This window comes from Odontesthes bonariensis, chromosome 1 (assembly GCF_027942865.1).
Source record: "Odontesthes bonariensis isolate fOdoBon6 chromosome 1, fOdoBon6.hap1, whole genome shotgun sequence".
NCBI classification, from domain to species: domain Eukaryota; kingdom Metazoa; phylum Chordata; class Actinopteri; order Atheriniformes; family Atherinopsidae; genus Odontesthes; species Odontesthes bonariensis.
The window spans coordinates 11,938,085-11,960,195 of NC_134506.1; the positions used below are offsets into that span (position 1 = coordinate 11,938,085).

Sequence of the window (22,111 nt, forward strand, 5' to 3'; positions counted from 1 at the left end):
TCCCTTTTCCCATCCATCCATTTACCATAGCTGCCTATTACTATTGAAGGTTGCACGGGGGTGGAGTCTATCTCAGCTGCCATCGGGCTAAAGGCTTTGTTTACAAGCTATGTACCACAGAGTTTTCAGGTTGCTGTAATTAAATATTTACTTAAAAACCTACTCTTGATCTAGGAGTGTTAGCTAATTATCGCCCTATATTACAACCTCACTTTTATGTCTAAAGTTCTTGAAAAAAAACGTTGCTGCTCAACTTTGTGATCATTTACACTGAAACAATCTGTTGGAAGAGTTTTAGAGTGAAAAATGAATGATATCATTGCAAGTATATGAGATTATTATAATGAGTGTACATCCTATTCATCCTTTATGAGAACAGCTAGGTCAAACTAGGTCAATGCTGGTTGTTTTCCAGCATTTTAAGAATTCAAGGTTGGTGTCCTCTCAATGCAGCCGTTTTCTGCTACAGAAATATCTAACAAATTATTAGTTGGCAACTTTCTACTAAAAGTAATTAAATTTTTTGTAATGTAAAAAAACATGAACCTTAAACCATGCGGTTACCAGTCAAGTGAATCAGAGATTATTTTAAATCCTGTCATTTTTATGCCCACCTAAAGAGGATCAACTCAAAAACATCGTCAACACATGATCTATTTTTTTTCAGACTCTACATGTTTGATTAAGCGACAAATCATCTTTGTCAGATGGTAAAGAGATCAAAAGAAGCTGCAAATTTGAATGATTTATTTAAAAAACTCTCAGTACAAAACATCTGTGTAAATTTGTGTTTATGAGTGTGCATGTCAGTCCATCCATCGATAAATGTAATTTGTTCTGACTATCTTTGTAACGCAGTCTTTGTCAATAATCCCCACACTGATGAAAGACAGTGTGGGGATTACATCAAATGCAAAATAATGCCAAGTAGAAGTAGGCTGCCATTATTACCGAGCAGGTACTTCTGTCTTTCTGCATGTTCTTCTTTAAATGGTCTGTCTGCATGCTGTGATAATGCAGATATGCCCTGCCTCAAACTGTGTTCTGCAGCAAAGAATAGAAGCGCTATTAGCCATCGGGTGGTGAAAAAGGGACGAGGGGTAGAAAAATGATAGACAGGAGAATGCATAAAGAAAACCAGATGCAGGGTGGGTGTGTTTAGTGATGGGGTGAGAGCTGAGGCACTTACTCAATGAGGCCTGTGCTTTTCTGCCCTTTGAGGCTGTAAACACACAGGGCTCCCTTGTGTTTTGTGCTTGAGCAGCTTGACTGATTGGTAAAACTGTCTGTCACAGAGACTGCTGCTGCTCTCTGTCAATGGTAAACAGACAAGGAGCACAGGCTCTGCCCTACTGTGAATTCTGTCTTAAACACCAACAACAACTTCAGTCAATGTCTTCTGCAGGGACACCTCACCTGCTCTTCCTGCGCCTTCTTTCTCCAGAATGAGCCCACACCGTATCACACTCCCACAGCATTCAATTACTCTGTGTGGTGGCTGATCAAAGCGGGTAACATTTCATAGACTCTCTATTCTACATGGGCCTACTGCATTTGTAATGTTATTAATAAAACTAGCAAATATTTATACAGCTTGTCTCAATACACATGACTGTCATGTCATAATCTTGTATTAATAGTAGAATAAATAGCTGTCTGGCCCAATTTCTATTTATAGAACTGGATGCTTTTGTATTGCAGGGGAGCCTTTGCTGAGGTAGAAGTAAAAATATGACCATTTCTAGTTGAGAGGGAAATGACAGGACTGATCATGAGTTTATGAAACTAAACTTTCATCATTGTCTTCCATAGTAAATCTGTGCGCTTGTTGGAAGAACCGAGGACAGGAAAGACCCTGAAGGAACTGAGGCTTTAAATACTGCTTGATAATTCTTAGCCTTAGAGTCTTTGTATCCTATTAACTGCAGGATTAAATTAAGCTAATTGCAAAGTGGTTGAGAGTTGCTGCCTCACGAGTGCTCACATTGGTGTATCAAGCAAGCACATCCACAGTAAGTGGTTTTGTTAATTACTATTTGGTTTGACCGATTTCAGCCTCACCTTTAAGTCGACAGCACTTGTGAAAAAAAAAAAAGACTTGTTCATGAGGTGTTATTTCACAGACAAAGGTGCTGTAATGCAACTTGGTATTTTCCTTCAAATATAGTAAGCAGTTGAACTCAGTGTTGAGGTACACAGGCCCCACAATACATTTATTGACCGAAAATCCCGGCACAAACTCGAACTGTGGAGCATGTGCAAAATATCTTGGCCAGTTTGATTCTAATTGAGCAGAGACATACAGAAGTGATTCAGCTCCCAACTGTGTTAGCTTGGTGTGTTAGTTCAGCTTTGAAAACATCAGTTATGTATGATTTTGTATTCTGTACACAATAATTCTGTTTTTTCTTATGCCATGTAAACATTGTCTCTGTGAGAGTGGTATAAAGAAGATAACTGTAACAGTTGGCTACCAAACTTGACTTTTGACAAAATTCAGGCGGAGAAATATAGTGGGGATGTATCAGCAGAAGTCATGCTTTTTGCTACATCATCACAGGGCAAAAGAATGACGGATCATCGACAAAAAGAAAAGCAGCCACCATGAGTCATACTCTTTCAGTATGTGAACAACTAACCTGATCTTTTCCCATGTTTGTTGCATCATTGTTGCAGAATGATGACCTTAACAGAATGTATCAGTACTCCTAAACCAACACAAACTCAAGCTGTATTTGACTTTGTTCTTGCATAATATCTGCCCACCTCAATCTTCCCCTCATTAATTCAGGGAGGGTAGTTCTAGAGCTAAAGAAATAATTTGTTTAGCATCGAGAGTCCAGCGTCTGATTCACTCATGCTATGTTCAGTGAGCTGATCGTGAAGTTGATGTAATTTTACAAGACAACATGGGGGATTCACAGAATGACAATGAATGCACGGTCATTCACATTTGCACTAATTCATGAGCATATATTCTGGAAGAGACTGACTCAGTCACACACATTCACCAAGGATTGGGGTGAAATGTACGGGTGATTAAAATAACATACAAGATGCTAAATCACAGGCAGAAAGTGACAAATTCTTTGCTTTCAATGTAGAGTTTTGCCTTGATGACCTTATCTGTCATGTCTCTCTAATTTGCCAGTGTCTTTAAAGATGAGAAGGGCTGTTTTTCATCATCAGGGAGGTTCCGTGCAAGTCCAAATTAATTTGTGTCATCAGTTTATGAAAAGTCTTTCACAAATGTATCTAAAACCTGTATAGTATATTTGGTCTTGGGGGCATATTGTGGGTAAAAAAAATAAGATTAGTGTGGAGGGGGCGTGGTGCATCAGCTGCAGGAGAGAGGTGTGGAAGGGGCTCAGGGAAGCAGCATCAGGTGAGTGATTAGTACACCAGAAACCAATTGTCTAATCACTCTTCCCTTTTAAAAACAGTAGCGAGCTGGACCTGGGGGGGAGAGGAAGGAGACACGAGGAACCGCATGTGGAGTCGGACGCAGGAGCTGGGAAGACTCCACATGAGAACGTGTAATCGTGTGAAAATAAAAATACTTAAAACTGCCAAGAAAGGCTCACTGGATTTATCTTGCTGAACGAACCCACAGTGGCACAGAACTGCCACAATTAGAAATAGACAAGAAATAGAGAGGCAATTAAAGCAGCGGAAGGTAATTTATAGAGGTTGGAGAAATACCTGTAAGGAATAAATTCAAGGCAATAAAAAAAAAAGTCTATACAAGAAGAAAAAAAGGACAAAAAGAAAGCCAAAAAGATGCATTATTGCAGTTTTTCCACTGCATTATACGAGCACACTCAACCCTTCCCTCATTTGTTTTCCACAGCAGACAGTATTCTCTCAACACAGCTGGGATCAGCTTCTTATCATGGCTCCACGTTCCAGTGAGACAAACAGGAATCAGCACTTCCCCATCAGTGTGTGAGTGGTCGCTGCATTGTGTGAGTTTGCAACCAGCTCTGACTGAATAAGTAAGCAATATTTCTTTAGAGTTGGCATGACATTAATAAAAAGACATGTAACTCCGTATTCATGGGTTATAACCTGTGCTTTAGGATTTACAATCTATGCCTATACATGTGTTAACTGTGAACATGGATTTCTATATGACCTTTTTTTCTATAGAGAAGAGCGAAGTGTGGTTACATCAACAGATGAGAATGGACCAAGTGGTCCACATCCTTTTCTCATCACAAATCCTTATCAGTTCAGCCTTCTTGAAACCTTGAGGTACAGAATGTAGTACAACCCACCTTCATTTCAGCAGGTTTGTAGTAGCAGCGATTCTTGTCTTCGTTTGCAGTGCGGTAGCCATCACGGAGGAATCGTTTGAAGCCATATTTGCCCCGTAGCTTGCGGACAATCTTGTCAAGAGTCTGACTGTAAAGAGCATCATCATCTACTGCAAAGGCAGGATAGCTTATGGTTGGAAGCAAGGCGGCATCTGTGTTCTGCCAGAGAGAAAAGTTTTACTTGACATAAAATCCAAAAAGGATTTGTCTGGTGAATATATTACTTATCACATATCTCAGCATCATATGGAATAACTGATTATTCCTATCTTGTGGGTAATTCAAACTATTTCTGATATTTATCTGACATGTACAATATGCTTTTTGCAGCATGGTCATGACACTGGTAGGGACCATACTTCCTTACGGTCACTAAATTGCAATTAGACCCATCATTAGGAATTAATATATTGACATTCGCCCAACTATTATGACTGGCTGCGGGCATCAAAAAAACTTATCCGATTTGTGGCTGGTTTATTATAGGGAATATTGTTATTACTACAGGTCCCCGCTTCACAACAAACACCTATGAATATTTCTTTCTGACATGAACTGCTACAAACTGTTCAACAAACTGATAAAGGACATAATTTGTGTTCAGGGTATGGCTGACTGTTTGATGCAACTGCTCTCCTTTGCAGTGTATGACTTCCTAATTTGCATAAATCCCCTAAGTTCACAGAGGGGCCAGGTGCACCTCTATTTAGTCCAAAACTTTTCTATTCTTCACACAACTTGAATTTGTATATTAACGGTAACTGAAATGGGATATGAGTGTGCAGAACACAATTGATGAAGGAGCTGAATATTGAAATTCATTCTTTTAACATATTAAAAGCAGTACTGATATTTTGTTCATATTTCTCTTATCTTGATATAGTCGTGCACGATGTAGGTCTCTCACCCCTCACTACACTCCTTGCTTGCAGCTCCTTCACGTCAATCTCATTTAGTGCACACACACTCTCACACACATATGCAATCACTAAAGTGTCTGCAAGTGGTGGAGTGGAGAGAAGTCATTTGCCCCCCTGCTTTCATTTGTTCATTCCTCCCTGTAACTCTGCAGCCACCTCACACTTTTGTCATTTCTCAAAGGTGCTGAACTACCAGCAGCTCAGGTAGTGTAAAGACAGAATCGTGTGTGAAATGCATTGCTGAATAGCTACTATACCCACTGACATACTGACATGAGTGCATTGGGTTGTTTGATGTGTGCAATTAACCTCTGACATGTCCATGGCAGGGTACCATTTGGTAGACATTAGGCACACAGCTGCTTCTCTGGCTCACAAAAAAAGGGGCGAGTGGATACAGGTTGTGCATTTTTCAAAGTGAGATTAGCTCACTACTCAATGCCAAAAAGCCATTTACATTCTTTTATCATGTTATCATTTTATCTGATAGCCTAATCGAAAATTGAAGACAAAACAAGGAAAAATCCGATTTGCATCATACTTTCTCTAAATAAACAGTTAATGATTTAAGGTGAGGTACAGATCAATCACAGTCGGTAAAGAGCAGACTTCCTTTCAAGATTTTCATTAATCTGCATGGACTTCAACTCGTTGTATGATGACCTGATGGTCTGAACAAGATGTGTGGGTGGACAGTGCACAACATGAGATTTAAAAATACTGGATATTATTGATTAAAAAGTTGCATAACCAATATTAGGAAAACACTGAGGTATTCATTTTATTTTTTTTCCAGCTCTGACTTTCTCACTCCAACATTTCATAGCTCCTGCGAGTCGTTAAAGTATATTAAGAAAAGTCTCATCTTGCTTGTGTTGTTGTATGCAGTGTGAGAGGATGATCAAGGTCAGTACACTGTGTTGCATAGACTCTGATCAGCCTCAAAACGTGATAAGAATGAGCGGGAGAAGAACAAGCAAACTGACATCCAGCTAATTTGAAACAAATGTCCACGATTACATATTTTGCTTCATTTTATTTGTCTTTAAAGCCATTGAGACATGATGCAGCATATGGATTTACACTACCTGTCCCAGTGTTTAGAAGCCACTTCAGGTCTGAAAGGGTTGAAGCTAATATGGGACATGGTGTACAGTCATTGCATTTCATGACTTGACTGTAATTTGACAAATGCATGCAGTATACAGATGGCTGGACTCACATGGGAGCGGGACTCTCTGGGCAGTAGAGAACAGAGGGTTTGCCGGTTCCTGTTGTGAGCGTCCAGATCCACAAATATCACAGACCAGGAGCAGCCCTGCAGCACAAAACACACACACAGAGACAGGATCTTGGCTACAGCAGAACGTTTCATGCTCCGTGGGTAAAGTAGAAATTAAAGTTTCTTGTTCTGTGTGCACACCCACAAGCTTTCCCACATGACAGGTATTTTTATCAGAAAAAAATAATGATTCAAACAACTTCATCCATCTCATCTCACACCTCTGCACATCAAAACACAGCGTTTCACTGGAAAGCCAGGCTGATATTTTTGACTTGCACTTTGTTGAAGTACAGTGTGGGAGTGCTTGAACAGCACCGAGTTGTTAGTTATCACTTCAAAAGTCTTCATACACAAAAAGGAACAACTATGATTCAGTTTGTCCGTCCAGTGCGCTTAATCATCTATATGAGAGAGTGTTGTGTGTGTGTCGGTCTGTGTGTGTCGGTCTGTGTGTGTGTGTGTGAGCGTGTGTATGGCGATAAGGGGGGCTATTTATGCTTTTTACTCAGCAGCAGAAGTGATGAAACCTCTTGGGTTCTAAAAAGCCAGTCCAGTCCACTTCATCCATCTGTCAGCAGTGCTGACATAAAACCAAGTCATCCCTGCAACCTACTAAGCAGTTCCTAATGCAAACCTGATGCATTATGTATGGATATTGCCAGTTCGTGTTTCCTTTTCTTTCAGAACAGGCCTGGGCTTCCAGTCAAATCAGCAAACTTTCCTTTAGCAATTTGCATAGAGTAGTAGATGCTGGCCACCAATGTAGGCAGCTGCATGACCGGTCAGGGTAATGCTCTGTTCAGGGAAACCTTTTCTGATGTTGTAGCAGATTAGCATAGTATATATAAAGTAAAATCGCACAAATGCATAGGAATGAGCCATCACAGTGGTAGGTGTGAAGTTACTGTCAGGTGCAACACATGAGTCTAGGATTTAGGACAGTTTGCTTAAAATCACAAGAACAAACCAGGAGGCTAGTGAAAAATTGTTTAGTGAACAGATAGGACCAAAAAATATATTCTTTGTTTCAATGAACATGTTGTGTTTTGGGGTAAAAGGAAACCCTGCATTTGAGCAGAAGAAATATATCTAATCTATAAAACATAGTGGTGCAATCATGGTTTGAGCCCATGATGCTACATCTCTTGCAAGGACACCTTGCTATCAATAATGGAACAAGGATTTATTTATTATACCAGTGAATTCTAACAGAAAAAAAGCCTCAAAACCCCAAAGTTGTTGAACCAAAGACCCATCAAAGAAGAATAAATTTGTGTTTTGGAATAGCCAAAATAAACACCTGACTGTAATGCACTAAAAATGTTATGGAACTACCTAAAAAGTTAAAGCAGTTCTTGTGAAAAAGCCCACCAACATCCAAATAAAATGTACAGGTCATACCATCTACTGAAAGCAAAAATTCAGTTTCTTTTGGCACTCAAAAATATGTCATACTGGATCATTTATGTTAACAAATAAATTATCCAAAGTTAAATTCTAAAACTAGTAAAAAAATTGTTTTTACTCAGAAATATAAACCTTTCTAGAGGGTTCCCAAACTGTACAGACTATCATAATCCATGACAAAAAATCTGAATATCCTTTTTACCGACAAAGGTTGGTAGAAGATTTAGATTATGAAAAACCCCATTTCAAAGATGCTTTATAATACAATATAATGTATTCTAACCTGAGACAGCTGACATGCACGAATTAGTTCAAAATAAAAACAATGCTGATTGAGGTTTATGTCCGTCTGCTTTGTTCTTGAAAAGGTGTTAATTTCCTGTCAGCCCCCAGAAAGATTAGGACAAAATTGTCCAACCATGTGTACACAGCTTCATGAATTTAATGGCTGGCTTAAATTTTTTCTGATCTGCCTCCAGGAGAGATCAGTTTAATCCAACTGCTTCGAGTCATCACTCCAAGGAAGGCTGCTGTCTCTGCATCCTTCACAGATGACTTGCTGAAGGGTCACAAAGAAATCTAAACTTCTCAAACTTAGAGCTGTGTGTACATTTGTCTAATACAAAGTCTAAATGTGATAATCAGTTACAGAGTCTACCGCCAATGGTAAGTGTCATAGCAGACTTCAGAATATACTAAATGTTCCGCTTTAAGACATTAAGGGAGTTACATTTGGTGTTGGAAGAATGAGAGTCAGGTGGGAAATAAAGATTGATAGGGATCATTAATAAGCAACTGCAGGGCTGGTGCACTTCCATAGCCACACAGGGACAAGAGACTCGATAAGAGACGCACTACACACTAAATACACACACACACACACACACCACACACACACATACACACCAGAGCTGCAGAGGATTCGCACAGCATGGATCATAAAGCAGCCACCTCTATAAATTGATTCTTTCAACAAGCTGAGCTTGAAGAGAAAATCCATTTTCAGGCACAGTTAAACCCCTCATTTTACAGGTGTTCAGAAAAGGAACACAGTCAACAATTTTACAGTAACAACTAACAACCACATATAATGATAATGTAAACACTCCAAGATCAGATGCAATAAATGGCTGGATAAGCCAATGTCCAAGCGGAGAAAAGAAAAAAAAAAACGATAATAAGGGAGGGGGCTTTGCTCAGTGCATTGCTTCATTTTCTAATCCATTAGCAGCTGTAATGAATGTGCCTGTTTTTTCTGTCTCATAGAGAAGCAACACAAAAAGGAAACTACTAATGGATTGAGTTAAAAAGAAGGCTGGAAGACTCTGTGAAACTGGGATCAGCTGTGGTCATCTATCAAAGTCAGGAAGCACTAACAATTTGCTGAAATAAAAACAAACTTGCCAAGTAAACATCCTGATGGTCAAACGAGCATTTGGAGATACAGTGTTGCACTGGGCACTAATTACTGTGATAATGTCTAATCGTCAAATTTTATGGCTCACGATAAATTCGGGCCCATCTGTTTTTTTTTTTTACAGTGCCACAGTGGCAAGATAGTGGCACTGTACATATAAAGGATATTTTCTCCTCACTGGTAGATGGAGATGTAATGGGCCATGCAGATCTAAAGTAATTAGACCTCAATCTCGGGTCACGTGACAGATTTAGAAAAAACAAAAACACACCCTTATCTCAAGAGGGGAAACTGCATATGACGAGAAGGGATTCACATACCTGGTTTCCAAACAGGTTAAATCCATTGATGGCCTCCAGAGCAGCTTTAGCAAGGCCAACAGAACTGCAAAGATAAGGCACACGAAGCATTACATGGAACACACAGTAAGCTAATGTCAGTGAGATTGATGCATACTGGCAGAAAGAACATTTTGCATTTGATAAGCTTGACAACATGAAGGCATTGCTTCAAACCAGAAGTGTCTCTCAGTCATGGGAATCTCCCACCTCCTTAAAAAAAAACACCATCAGAATTGCATCTGAATATTAAACTGATATGTCTCAGAATTCAATAAAGCTGAAGGTTTCTGAGATTGCGGTCTGCTGTTGATAACGGATGTCTTAAAGAATGGAAACAAAATTTGGACTGCATTTCACAGTGGCTGGCTACAGTGATTGCAGTGCAGATATAATGTGAATAAATTCCCCCTTCAAGTCTCCCTTTTTAGCCGACTGAGATTTTCATACAAAAAGAAAATGAGACGGAACATTTGAAGGAAACTTGGAGATGACTGGCATTTTATCTGCTGACATAACCAAAACACACTCAACACCATTAGTGAAGCCTCGCTTAATAACACACAGGACTGGATTTTAAACATTCAGAATGTACAAAAGTTCCTTTGAAATTGACGTTCAAACACACAAACTAATGTATCCTGGTCACAAAAATGGCAAAAATAAATAGAAAAGGCCATCTGCTCCAAGGCACAATGATGATGCAAAAGTTTAAGTTGATAGCTGGAGATGAAGATTTGCATAATGAAAAGACAGGGGGCGCTCATGGCCAGCAGGATAACATGTGGGCGGGGGCAAGTTCCAAGTCTGCCGTGCAGAACAAAAAAAATTTAAGACAAATCCAAAAATGTTGCTCTCCGCTGTGGGCCTTAAATGATTTAAGATGGACTGAGGCAAAGAAAAAAAAAAAGAGACCTTCAGTCTTGGTTGTGTATGGTATGACATATGGGGTCATTGACGCACATGAGTATAACCATCTCTTCTATGAGGGCACCAGTCATGCTGAGTGGCATGCCGGTTTTTGAAGTAATGTATGCCTCTATCTTTTTCAGGGAAGGCCTTGGTTATTTCAGCCAGACAACACCAAACCACATTCATGGTATTATAACACCACGTCACAACATCTTGTTCACACTTTACAAACACACAGTTTTTTCTGCAAAACACTAGCAAAGACAGGGAAAAAGCTAAACACTCAAGTTAACAATTTTAGATTTCTATAAATAAAAGAAAAAAAAATAATAAAAATAAAAAAATCAACACATCCTTCTTCGTTCTGTCACGTGAGACAAGAAATGCAATGACAAGTCGTTTTATTTCCTATTTTTTACTTTTGGTTGTTGTTGGTCTGAGATCTCACAAAACAGACACTAATAATAAAATCCACAGAGAACCTATAATTTTTCTATTAGTAAAAATGTTCATTAATTTCAACGATCACTTGGTTGCAGGTGAGCTGGTAAAAAAGGAAAAACGTGAATCAGTATTGCTTCCGAGTCATGTTTACAGCAACCTGACAAATGCTTTAAGTTTGTCTGAAAATATCTTCTTAACTGCTAAATGCTGACAGCAAGTCACTAACTTTGTCAGCTCTTTGTTCCTGGTCATGTACAACGGGTTTATCAGAGCTTTACCAGAGAAAAGAGCTGCCTGCTGCAGCTGTCAGCAAGTTGATAAGAGCAATGAGGTTGCATAGAGCTGTAATGCTCAGAGTAAAACTAAAACAGTCAGCTAAAAGATGCTAAAATGCACACTCACATTGTGGGGTACTGTGCCCAAATCAAAGACTATTTGGGGATTTTCAATCCATTTCTTATTTAAAAGTAGCAAATTATAGCAACCATGAAAACACTGATTTAAACAGGCTTCGGTTTTTATTTGTTTTATTTAAAGCAGGGCTCGCTATCAAAACTGCGATTTAGTCACTCATTAAATTATGTCCGTGGCAGAGGTAATATTTTGAGTAATGAAGACAGCATAACATATTTTGCTGCAGATTCAGACTGAACATTTCTAATTGTGCTATTGCAAAATGAAAAATCCCTAAACATATGACAACCTCCTTGTTATTATAGTGATACTAACATTTCATTTAATGAATCCAAAATTGAGATAATTCAAGAAATCCTGATACTTATGAGATTAAATAGTCTACTTTAAATAAAACCCTTTCAATCTATCCACTAGACTGCATGTAATGATAACATTAGGCACAGGCAAATAAAATGAGTCATTTGATTTGATGTGGACAAATGAATCCTCTGACAAACTCGCACATCCTTTCCAGTTCATTTCCACTGAGCCTTTTTTCTGCCCACTGGCACTGTAGGAGTAGAAATGACTTTTCAATTTTAATCATTTATGCATTTCTTGTTTACACAGGACCATTCTGAATAAGCTACCACCACAGTTTACTATTTGCATACAGCATGTCAGTTGGTATTATGCAACAACATGTAGGAACTAGCTCACTAATTGTACAAATCCAAAGCATGGCCACAAGGGGAGGAAACACAAGATATAGTGCCTCTTCACCACATTGAATTTGTTATCTTTCCTCAAGGATATCTTGGCAAGTTGCTGCCAATAGCCGTGGATTCTTGGAAAAAGAAAAAAAAACATGCTTGTCAGAGATAAGCCGTGGCAGAAATTGAGGATCTTTATCAAAACACAAGACGGAGGAGAGGGAGGCCAAAACGACCTTGGATGATAAATCAGTTAGTAACAAATAACAAAAGCTCACCTGCACTTGTTTAAAATAGCGCGGCTGTTTTGAAGATGTGGTATAAATTATTATCTTTATTCAAATGAGCCATTTAGATTGTTGAGCCATTTTTTTTTAATGGAGATTATTGGCTCACTGATGGAGGTTGTGTGGCTTTGCAACGCTGTGCTCATAGGTCTCCTTTGAGGAAAAAAGCTCTTCACTGACCAACTTCATCGAGCTGCTGGCATTTAACTGAACCTTTTGCTTGCATTTTCTAAATAGAATGGAGTTGATCAATTAAGACATTAAACGTAAGTTCATAGAATATGCATTTCTGAAATAAAGGTTAATCTAATCAAGAAATGACAGTTTTAAGTTTTTATTGCATTTTGGGATTTTAAAAAGTCCATTCAAAAACCAATTTTGCCCTTTCTTTGCTATTGCCTTAAGTTTAACATTTCCAAAGGTTACTAGTATTTATGATTCACCTAAGCTCTCTTGCTAAGCTCTGTACAAATGCTCAGTTCAGACAGAAGCAGCGGACTGAAAGAATTGTCTTGTTTATGGAAGAGAAAAAAGTAAACAACAGAAGGGGTTGCTGTCAGGAAAGAACTTTGTACTAAACTAAAACAGTTTTTGCCCAGTTTCAAATGGAGAACATTATCAACTGTCAATAGAATTAGGTGAAGAATTTAGCAACTGAGGAGCCGAGCTCAAGAGTTTGTGACCAAAGATCTAAAGGGAGAAAAAGGTGATCAGACATTCTTCAGGGGGGATATAAATGTTCAATTCAATTCAATTCAATTCAGTTTACTTATGTAGCTTCAAATCACAACAAAGGTCATCTCAAGGCGCTTCAATGATACAGTCCAACTCAAGCCAATTAGAGTCCAATTCATTGTAATCATAATCCAATTAATCAAATTCAAAATTTGTCCTATTCATACATACAGAGCCAATTCAAAAAACAAAGGAAAGCTAAGGAAACCAACAGACTGCACAGAAACGCTCTTCATTAGCGTCCTGCTAATGTTTTGTGTCTGCTGATGTGTACATTGGAAACTTTTGCTGACGCTGTCAAAGAGTTTAGAGCTTGTTGCAACGTTTTGGTCAAAATAATTAATGTTAAATATTTAAACTGGTAATAAGTAATAAATAACTGTGGGATTGACCTCATATCCACAAATTAAATTAAATGTACAAAACAATACGTTATAACAATCTGGAGGCATATACAAGTTATAATGAAGACAAAAGGAGAGAAAATTTTAAGTTGTTCAGAATTTTAAAAATAAATTTGGGGCCATAACTATAATGACTTAAAATACATTTGGGTCTTTGCTCTTCAGTAACAATTTAAGGAAACATAACTGTTGTCTCTGTGTGCAGAGGTACTGTGACACTGTGCTGTTCTAAAAAAGTTCTTAAGCTGTCGGAAATATTCAGACGTGGCAAAGAAGAGTGAAAGGAAGGGACACAATAAGTCATCAGTCATACGCTTTTAGGCAAAAGAGCAACAGCACAATGATCTCGATCTTTATTTTAAGTGTCCATTTCTGGAAACAGCTTCTTGAAAACACTTTGCTGTCTTCTTGAAGCCTTTTTTGGCTTTGTTGGCATGTGAAATTTCCATTTTCAGATTATTGAGACAAAGTTTGAGAAATTAAGGTAATTATAGAAGCATTGCATCACCTGAACAATGACTGAATGAAAATATTCATAATAAGCTCAGGAAGGCTAAGTTATGAGACTAAGACAAAATAAGACCAAGTAATAAGACTGAGAATCTTTGAAGCCCTCTTTAAAGGGACATTGTGTAATTTCTTCCCCCATCTAGTGGTGCAATTTTATTTTGCAAAGTCGAATGAATTTGCTCTCTAGCGCCTCGCGTTTTCAAATGTGCGTTGCAACTTCTTGAACTACGGCAGGCGGAATGTGTCAAGATTCAAGAAGCTATAGCTTCAGACTCAAGGTCCATACAAACAAAAAGACATCAAGACACACAGTACAAAGGATTACATAACACACATACAACAACACTATAAATACAGATGATAGATAACATGTCAGATAACATAAGTTGACATAGCCTTTGGTGTGCAAGCAATGCAATTAGTCATATTCCGGGAGTTACCGGAAGTGACGTCGACACAGCGGTAGCGTTAGCAGCAGTGTGTAGTTGCTGGAAAGTGTTCTTTTAAATAAACTCCCGGTAAACTTACAAACTTTCTAATGCCTCGTTTTGTGAGTTAAGAGCCTATGTGTACTACGGCAGAAGTTTGTTAACAATCAATGCATTATTAGTGGGATCATTTACGAGATAAAATCTATTTAGCATTAGCAGCTGTAATAAGCCATTCGGCGGAAATGACGTCACAATGACGTCATTTCCGCTTCCAGGCCTGGCGTTGGGGAAATCGCGATTCGAAGTGCTTTATGTCTCTCTCGGCACTTCGTCGTTTTTCATAGACCGGAAGGACATGGCAGCCTCCATAGAGCTTGCCCGCTCTATGGAGATACAGACAAGTTATTCTTCACTCAGGAGGATAAGTGAGATTGTTGACAGAGACAATTTTACACCAATGAGGACTAATTTATGAATGAATATGTTGATTTGAGCTAATAAATGACTTAATTTATTACATAGTGTCCCTTTAAAGAAAATATTTATTACTTTTTTTTTTTTTTTTAATGTTTGATCCCTCATTAATTTGTGCAAATCTTTGTGTGTCGTTTATTCTTCGACTGACCTGGAATGCAGCTCAGTGCTGCCGTTGTTGTATTTGCTGCCTCGTTCCCACATGCCGTAGTCTGGCACTCGGTAGGCTCTCTCCACACAGAACACCAGGTTCTGGATGAAGGAAACCTGCAGGAAGAAAAACAAACTTTTAACACAGGAAGGCTTTGAACACAATGAATGAACGCAGCACAGAGGCCTGCATATGCATACAGACTAGGGCTGAACGATATATCGTTATCGTATCTATATCGAGTTATGAACATTCAAGAAAGTAATTTCAAAAAAGCAACGATATAAACGATATATTTCCCCCGCGCTCGCCCTGCTTATACAGCTCCGGCAGTCACCATAAACATTACTTTTAAGATTGCGCTTGAACGCACCCCACCGCCAGCCAACCACAAAGCTTATTTCACGCTTGCTGTGGATCGACAGCTGAAGCCAACCAATGACAAACATAGGAGGGTGGGAGTGAGGGAGAAGTAGACTGAGACGCACACAGCCACACACATTCACGGGGAATTCACGGCGAAATCAAAACGAAAGAAACGAAAGAAAAGTGACATGAGCGCGGAAGATAATTCGGCCGGTGGCAGTGCAGAATCTAATTTTGTGCCAAAACATAAATCATCCTCCATTATTTGGAGGTATTTTGGATTTAGAAAGGATGATGTCGACCAGAGCGAGGTGTTGTGCAGGTCGTGCTTGGCGAAAATTAATCAATAAAACTGCACTCTTTTGTTTTATGATGTTTTTATTTTTCTGAAAAATGCTTGGTTTTCACCGAACCCGTAGTCATATCGAGATATCTGGCATGAATATCGAGATATGAAATTTTGTCCATATCGTTCAGCCCTAATACAGACCTTAATACGAAAACACAAACAAACACACCAACTGACCCAGAGCTGCAAATTGTAAACTGGTTTCCACAAGGAATATGCAATAACAGTACATGATTTATGCTGTAATAACACACATACACACTCACACGGTCAGGCTCACAGCCATGCGTGCATTTACAGTAATGAATTACTTTTGATTTTGATCTTGGGTCAAGTGTCCAGCTCTTTCATTATAAAAGGTTACCATAATGGACTAGAAAGCTGATTTCTCTCAACACTCAAGGGAAAACACTCCCTTCAGCTACAGACAGGATTTAATTAAGTTGTAAAATGTGACAAAATGTGAAGCAACAACCTTGTCAACTGACTAGAAAAAGACAAGACACTGAATAGATGAATATTGGAACAACATATTTTTGCAAGATTTCAAATTAAGTCCACCTTCCTCTGATTATAGACTGAAAACTCATCAGCAGGATCCTGGACGTCAATACCACATAAACAAATCCTTATAATATTTTCTTGGTTGTATCATTGCGCCCTCACTGGCATTAAAAAAGACATCATGTCTAAGGAACACAACCAGCCACATATATAAAAATCTAAAGGGGAGAGAAATCAAATGTGTGATGACTTTAAGGCCTTCAATCATTAAAAAGACCTGAAGGCAGCAGTGCATGTGTGCTTGAGTGATGGGAGATTTAATCGAAAATGACAAAGTAAGGGACAGAAAAAAAAGAGAAAAGAGAGCATGAAAGAAGAAAGAAAGAGGCAGTAAGAACCTGTGTCAGACTTAAATAGGCCATCTTATGAAGGAGGGCAGGGACAAATGGAGCAAAGCGGATTATCCTGTGAAAGAGAAAAAAGTGTTTGCTAGGTCTCTTATTTGGGATTTTACGAGTTGAGTGATTAATGAGGGGAACTTTTTAGTATCTTAATGGTATCTTAATTAATGTTACTGCCCATCGGCCAAACAAGCCTCTCTGCCTCCCTACTGCTACACAAACTCTGCCAGATCTGACTTCAATTTGGTCTTCTGGTAGCAGTTAGTCGGTGAACATGGGCACTGTAAAAGCTTTTAACCATGTAAAAGCAGAGGCACATGTAGGTTGTATGCATTCTTTACAGCACACACAGAGTAAGATAAACATACATACCCTTGTGTGTTCAAAGAAAGAGTGAGAGAGAGTGAGAGAAAGACTGTGATGCACACAAGCTAATGAGTCGCTCCATTTCATGGTGCATGAGACTGAAAATGGCATCTGGAAGGAGGTCGATAGTGCATTTTCTCAGAGGATAGTGCATCTTCTCAGAGGATACACAACAGCCTTTCTATACCACTTCCAGGAAGAAAAAAAAAGAAAAAAAAAATGCTGCAATGCAGCTTCTAACTCAGTCCAGTAAACGCCGATGAACTTCACAGGCGACGGCCAACAACAGTCTAATAAATACCGCACTAATGTGATTAGTCTAAATGAAACACATTTCAAACAGCGTTCAGTGAGAACACCAATCACAAATCCTCCTGCTCATTGGATATGATGTTTGTTGAATCAAGGATGGGGGCATAGGCTGCTTTGGTTTGAATTATGCAAGCTAATAAGCACTGTTTGACCATGCAAATATACTGCTGCACAGACAGGACTGCACTAAAATAAATAAATAAATAAATAAATAAATAAATGACATTGTTAATTTGTTTTGTCAGGGGCTACAAATAGAGAAAAATGAATGGTTATTGGGGTTGTGTGTGTATGCGTGTAAAAACACACACGCACACAACCTGAATAATACTAATTGCTTAGTGGTACAATATTTTACCGTGTCCTTACTTTATTCCGATAAGCCCAATTTAGTAAACAAATGGATTTCTGTACTAGGGGCACAAATGTCCCTGCTCTGTAGCAGTCAGTAAAGCTGTGAATGAGCAGGCAGTAAAAGCTAACTGAATGAAAGATATTCCTGCAGCTCCTGGAGGCCACACAGTAAAGAGCACACTATGTAAACTTAACAGCCAAGTTGTCTTGTTTTGTTTTATTAGGACGTGAACAGAAAGAAGACAAAAAATGATGGCGGACCGATACAAAGGAAACAGCTTTTCAGTTATAGCGGCTTGGTGTGCTGCCAAATAAGACGTTAGCAGTACGATTCCCTGGGGGCCATTTACGCTTTCATACAAAAATTATCTAAACGTTTCACTGCTGAAAGTCAATTGAGCAGCTCAGCAAAAATATGAATGTGAGCGAAGCTATAAAAGTGATATACTGTCCCCTGGTCCTCCACTGGTTCCTGCACTAGGATATCTGTTGGGGATTTGAGTTGCATCTAACTGGCTTTAGAGACCCTTTGGTCATATATCTTTAGCAGTTAGTGGGATCTTCAAGTGGCAGCACAAGATAATTTTATGTATTAGAATACAGATTTACAATATAGTTTTTACAACAGGGGTTTTCCTGTGAGATTCATAAACGGGGGTGACATTTGTAATATAAATCATAGTGCAGCTTTAAAGATGCTGTTTGTACAGCAAATTTAGGGCTCAAACCACTGAACTATCAAGCCATGTGGGCATGAAATAGCACTAAGGCTGGTTTCAAACCAGCTGTGTGGTGTGTACATTGTGTATGCAAAACATTCTGATTTTCCTTTTGGATAGCACGTTAGCAGCTTAGAGCATACACAGTGATTCAGTAAGATAGACATGTTAGGCTTGTCCTGACATGGGGTGCAGCCGCATACAGTTTCAGAAGGATGCCCATTTTTCACGTGTGATGTCAGAGTCAGCAAAGCTGTTCTCAGCAAATTAAACAGCCAGAGAACCGTGCTCGTTGGTCAGCATAATTACCACATCAACAACAGCAGATTCAGTGTCTAGAAAATGTGTCACAGACATTAAATCCCAATCCCTCCCCAGGACCATATTCCTCTGTTTTCCATCCCTTCATTTCAGGAACTACCTTTCCTTTTGGGCACTGAGGAACAGAAGTCATTTGGCCAACAAACAGCCCATCAGTTCTGCTGATCAGCAATGTGTTCAGTTCAGCTTTAATGCCAACACTAGTCAGCTGGTATGAAGCCAGCATTAAGCTATGTAAGCTAAGAGGCAAATCAGCATGTGACACAGAAACAATAGAAAGGGGAAGTGAGTTTGTACTGAATGTATAAATAAATAAACAAGAAAAGAAGATGTGTCAAGCTGTTTGGGATCGATTCTGTTTGTGTCTAGTGTCAGAGAGAGAGTCAAAGAGTATCAGAGTTGAGATAAGAGGTAAACAGTTTTGAACATGAGATTTACATCCTATATCTCTTAAGTCTTGTGTCTTGTTTACCTCATCAGTGTTGTAAATGATCTGCAGACCAGAGCAGATCATCTCCACCAGGTACAGCAGAAACAGAGAAACGGCATCGATCTGCAACGATAACAGGAGCGGGAGAGACTGGATCAGGTGTTATTTTTACACTGTGCCATCTTCTCAAATTTGTCAATACAGTCATCGTTCCAACAGAGTGTAGAAACTGTGACAGAAGCTTTCGGTTTGCTATTACGCCTGTGGAACTGAGTTGTTATGGCCTATAATGTGATATGAAAGAAATAACTGCAAATAATTAACTATGTGACATTTGACATTGACATTTTTTTCATATTTGTTAAATAAAACAAATATGTGACCAGTAACAGAATATCAGCACTGTGTATGCAAGTTTTTACTCTTGATATCAATAAATAAAACCAGTGTCGAACATAAAACCGTGAAGACACAGATATGCAGTGGGTATGTTCAGGTATGTCAAATGTTATTAGTTGACACGCGTGATTGCTTCATTTTTTCATTGCTGACCTGCAGGTGGTGATAGTCGCCGTAGGAGTACACCTCGTCACCGGTGTCCACATTGAACACAGAGTGCAGACACTTGGAGGGGCTGGGATCCTTTTTAAATTCCTCCACCTGGCAGGGAGAGAAACGAGACAGGTAAGAGACACGAGACAGGTAAGAGACACGAGACAGATTAGAGACACGAGACAGGTAAGAGACACGAGACAGGTAAGAGACACGAGACAGGGAGAGACATGAGAGAGGTAAAAGACACGAGACAGGGAGAGACACGAGACAGGTGAGAGACACGAGACAGGTAAGAGACACGAGAGAGGGAGAGACATGAGAGAGGTAAAAGACACGAGACAGGGAGAGACACGAGAAAGGTAAGAGACACGAGAGAGGGAGAGATACGAGACAGGGAGAGACACGAGACAGGTAAGAGACAAGTAAAAGACACGAGAGAGGTAAGAGACACGAGACAGGTAAGAGACACGAGACAGGTAAGAGACACGAGACAAGTAAAAGACACGAGAGAGGTAAGAGAAACGAGACAGGTAAGAGACATGAGACAGGGAGAGACATGAGAGAGGTAAAAGACACGAGACAGGGAGAGACACAAGTCAGGGAGAGACATGAGACAGGGAGAGACACGAGACAGTGAGAGACACGAGACAGGTAAGAGACACGAGACAGGTAAGAGACACGAGACAGGTAAGAGACATGAGAGAGGTAAAAGTAACGAGACAGGGAGAGACACGAGACAGGTAAGAGACATGAGACAGAGAGACATGAGAGAGGTGAAAGACACGAGACAGGGAGAGACGAGACAGGTAAGAGACATGAGACAGGGAGAGACATGAGACAGGTAAGAGACAGGTAAGAGACACGAGAGACGTTAGAGACATGAAACAGGGAGAGACACGAGACAGGTAGAGACATGAGGGAGGTAAAAGATACGAGAGGTAAGAGACACGAGACAGGGAGAGACATGAGACAGGTAAGAGACACGAGAGAGGTATAGACACAAGACAGGGAGCAGGAGATATCAGAGGAGGTTGAGGGTAAAGAGGAAGCAGAGAAAAATACAGAAGAAAAAATTCATATTCTTATCAGGTACAGTATAACACCGTAATAGCTTTAAATAGAATCTTACTTCTTTTTTTTTCATACAAATACATTCTAAATCTTTTCTTTAAACATTTATCATTTAGAAATGAAGGTAGTATCAAACTCCAGGACTGGACTAACCCATAACTGTTCCAGTACATCCTGGACATTGTGTTGTTTCTCTGATATAATGATATAACACACACGTCCCATGAGCAATAACCGAAGCAGATGTTATGTGCAGTATAACATCACCTGCTCTGAGGCAGATACGGGTCAGATTTAGGCCAAACAAACTCTGACTTGGTTTACAATAAACCCTCTACAACATGTCTGTCATGTTTTGTTTTCCGTGGTTTGTTGGTGGCTTTGTGAGTGCCTGCTGCATCGACTCAACTACACACTAAATCACAGTTGGGCCGCCAGCCTCGTCGCACAGTTATAAATAATTGGCCCTTTGTCCCATTTCTACCTAATTCGTTTCTCTTTTCTCTCACTGCTCTCTCAGTCATCAAGCCCCCGCCCCCCCACCCCAAGCTGTCTTCATTTTTCTTTCTACCTCCACATTTCCATCTCTCCTCACATCTAAATCTCTGCTTCCCGTACTGATGTTTCTTAAGTCTTTGCATCTTTATCTGTATTCTCAGGCATCCCTTTTTCTTTTGTCACACTACTTTCTCGGTCTCATTTTCCCTACAAAGTCAGGTCATAGTGGAGACCCCTCTGTCCCACTTTTACTGAAACTGCTCCACTTCTACCATCCCACAGTGGCTAATATGCATGTGTCTCTGTGTGAATGTGCCAAGAGAAACTCCTACAGAGTCACAATGATATGTGGTTCTACTTTCAGGATACTCTGTAAAGCACCAGAGCTTTCTTGTTTTGCTTCAAATTAATAAAATACTTCAATGCCTGCTGTTGCAACTGTCCAATTTCATGCACAATTTTAGCCACACAAAACTCTTGCATCTCATCAAAACAATTACCAGCTCATTTTTTTGTATTTTCCCACTGCAAAGGGAATTTAAATAGCATATAGCAAAATAAGTAATCAGAACGCAGATCGAGAATCGAGAATAACGCACACATTTTACAGTTAAAACTGTTACTTTGAGCTTTTAGTCGCTCTTGTGCAATTGAAATAAACTTTAATGATCTGAAAAACTGATTAAAAATTCTTCAAAGCCACGGGACTCGGGTGACAATATTGT

General features: G+C 39.4%; 1 protein-coding gene across 3 annotated transcripts in view; it reads right to left on the reverse strand.

Annotated features, from left to right (window-relative positions):
• Nucleotides 1-22,111, reverse strand: part of phkb (phosphorylase kinase, beta) — a 132,136-nt gene that overhangs the window by 83,414 nt on the left and 26,611 nt on the right. For all 3 annotated transcript variants that reach the window (XM_075471418.1, XM_075471329.1, XM_075471505.1), the window contains 6 exons: nucleotides 19,815-19,922; nucleotides 19,305-19,385; nucleotides 15,141-15,256; nucleotides 9,666-9,729; nucleotides 6,459-6,554; nucleotides 4,278-4,475 (listed from right to left, as the gene is read on the reverse strand). In XM_075471418.1, the coding sequence (XP_075327533.1) occupies nucleotides 4,278-4,475; nucleotides 6,459-6,554; nucleotides 9,666-9,729; nucleotides 15,141-15,256; nucleotides 19,305-19,385; nucleotides 19,815-19,922 (663 nt within the window). The remainder of the gene's footprint in view (nucleotides 1-4,277; nucleotides 4,476-6,458; nucleotides 6,555-9,665; nucleotides 9,730-15,140; nucleotides 15,257-19,304; nucleotides 19,386-19,814; nucleotides 19,923-22,111) is intronic.